Source organism: Austrofundulus limnaeus, unplaced genomic scaffold, assembly GCF_001266775.1.
Source record: "Austrofundulus limnaeus strain Quisiro unplaced genomic scaffold, Austrofundulus_limnaeus-1.0 Scaffold157, whole genome shotgun sequence".
Taxonomy (NCBI): domain Eukaryota; kingdom Metazoa; phylum Chordata; class Actinopteri; order Cyprinodontiformes; family Rivulidae; genus Austrofundulus; species Austrofundulus limnaeus.
The window spans coordinates 1074785-1076886 of record NW_013952559.1 but is presented as its reverse complement, the minus strand read 5'-3'; the positions used below and the strand labels follow the sequence as shown (position 1 = coordinate 1076886).

The 2102-nt window shown below is 45.4% G+C and overlaps 1 protein-coding gene across 1 annotated transcript in view; it reads right to left on the bottom strand.

Moving 5' to 3' along the window:
- The window catches only part of smyd4 (SET and MYND domain containing 4), a gene marked incomplete at its 5' end in the record, with an annotated part of 13916 nt that extends 11814 nt beyond the window's left edge, over window positions 1-2102 (bottom strand). The window contains 4 exon segments of the mRNA XM_014016930.1: window positions 130-1000; window positions 1411-1500; window positions 1603-1747; window positions 1961-2102. Of these exon segments, the coding sequence (XP_013872384.1) occupies window positions 130-1000; window positions 1411-1500; window positions 1603-1747; window positions 1961-2094 (1240 nt within the window).

Here is a 2102-nt window from a genome sequence, read left to right as displayed (position 1 = left end):
TTATTATCTGAGAATTATTTTATGCATTAAATTGAATGAGCATGGTCTGGATAGCCCACAGACATACCATAAAAATTTCTAGGACCCATAATTGGTCTCCTAAAGTGTGAACACATCTGTGTGAGTCACCTGTATCTTGCAGAGTGATGATCGCCTGAGCGTTACACCTCAGCTGCAGCATGTGCCTCAGACTTGCACTTCCCAACACCCAAAGCTCCACATCGCCTCCCTCCACGTTTGGCCCGTCAGATGACGAGCATCCGGGYAGAGAAACTTCCTTGCTTAGCCTCGAGTAGAGCACTGCGATGGTGACTGCGCACAGGAAGCGCAGACTAGCGCTTTGGTTGTTTATATGGTGCAGCAAGTGAAACGTGGTCAGGTAAGGGTCACAGCTGGATGGCGCTAACTTCTTGTGCTCATCTCCGATTGGCTGACGTGCGGTTCGGATGCCTGCAAACCCAGCCTTCAGCGTTACCCTCAGGGCGAGCTGGGCCATCACCCCCATCACCATCAGATCTGCTCCAAGTGGACACTCCCAGCGGTGATGCTCTCCCCAGGCTGCTCTCTGACAGGAAGTAGAACAGTATCTGCTGTAGCTGCACCCCTCACACGGCACGGGGCTCAGAGTCTCAGCTAAACACCGGTGACAGCACCTGTGCTCCYTTCCGAACTTCGCCTCTCCTCCTTTATTTCCTTGAACCTCCTTCATTCCTGGTATGAGAACACAGCTGTACGGCCTCTCAGTAAGGATCACCTCCCCAGCTGCTATCTTCTTCTCAGCCACCAGGTGTCGCCCTTTGTCCAAGCTGTAGCCGACACAGACTTGGGGACGAATCCCAACACCTTTACTGTTCTTCGAGGAAGATTTCTGATCATCTTTTCCTGTCATTTCACATCCAGCAAGGTGATTCAGACACTGAGTGCGACGGTCCTGTAATTTGTGGGAAAGATGAGCTGGATAGCCGCTGTTTACGGCTCTGCCAATGTCATCAAGGCATTCCTGAGGAACACAAAACACGGAATGTGAGAAGCTGTTAAATAATGACTTCAGTGAAATACTTTGTTCAAAATTTCAATCATCTTAGTACAAATATTTTCAAGGAGACGTGATTTTAAATCCTTCTTTTTCTCATTTAAATCATTCATTTGGGGGTCTATATAAAGTGAATAAACCCCTTTTGAGGTCTGCCTGAAAGCAACTCGTTTTGAGGCTGTCTCTTTAAATCCAAACAGMTGCTTCAAACCCCACCCCCTARCTGACTCCTAGAGTGGTCCATTCAAGATAATCTAATACACAACAAAATGCATTTAKCAGCTAAAAAYGTGAATTTTGCACAATARGTCCCCTTTAAGAATATTATCTACATAATTATTTTCATMCCTGTGATTAGGGAACTGTTGTCATCTCACCTGGTAGAGCTGCAGGTGTAAAAGTGCAGCAGAGCGGTTGGAATAGCACAGAGAGAGCTGATCTGAATGCTGGGGGGCAAAACATACCCCCTGAACAAGTGAAGAGAAACAGTTAGTGCATGTGAACTGAAGTGTGAGGGAGTTAATGTGTGGCTATCAGTCTAAAATTCAACATCATTCTTTGAAGTTCACCTGTGAATAGTGCAGYGCTGCTGCTTTAAAGTCCCTGGCCTTGAAGCAGGTGTTCCCCCTCTCCCTGCATCTGGCTGCTTCCTCTCTGTCCTTCTTCATCAAATGTCCTGCAGAAACTGACTGCAGATAATCCAGATCATGTTGGCTGAAACATGAACAGAAAGAAACCACATCATAAAACCCTTCGTGGGATCATTTCAGCCTTGTTTAAAAACGTTTCACAAGCAAGACATTGTGGGGGGTTTGCTCCATAAGTTAATATAGTTCAGATATGTGAGTGAATAAATGGTCAGTTTTAATGTAATCCTGAACCAAATGTTTCTAATAAACTGTTGTAAATGAGCTACTTTTTACTTACTTGGTCAGACTTGAAGCAAATTTGAAAACATCATCTACTTCAAGCAGAGAAGTGAATTTTTCTTTTAGCTCAGGATCGAGTCTGCTCCATTTCTCTGCAATGTGATTTTGCCACCGCGGACACGGAAGATCCATGATGACGA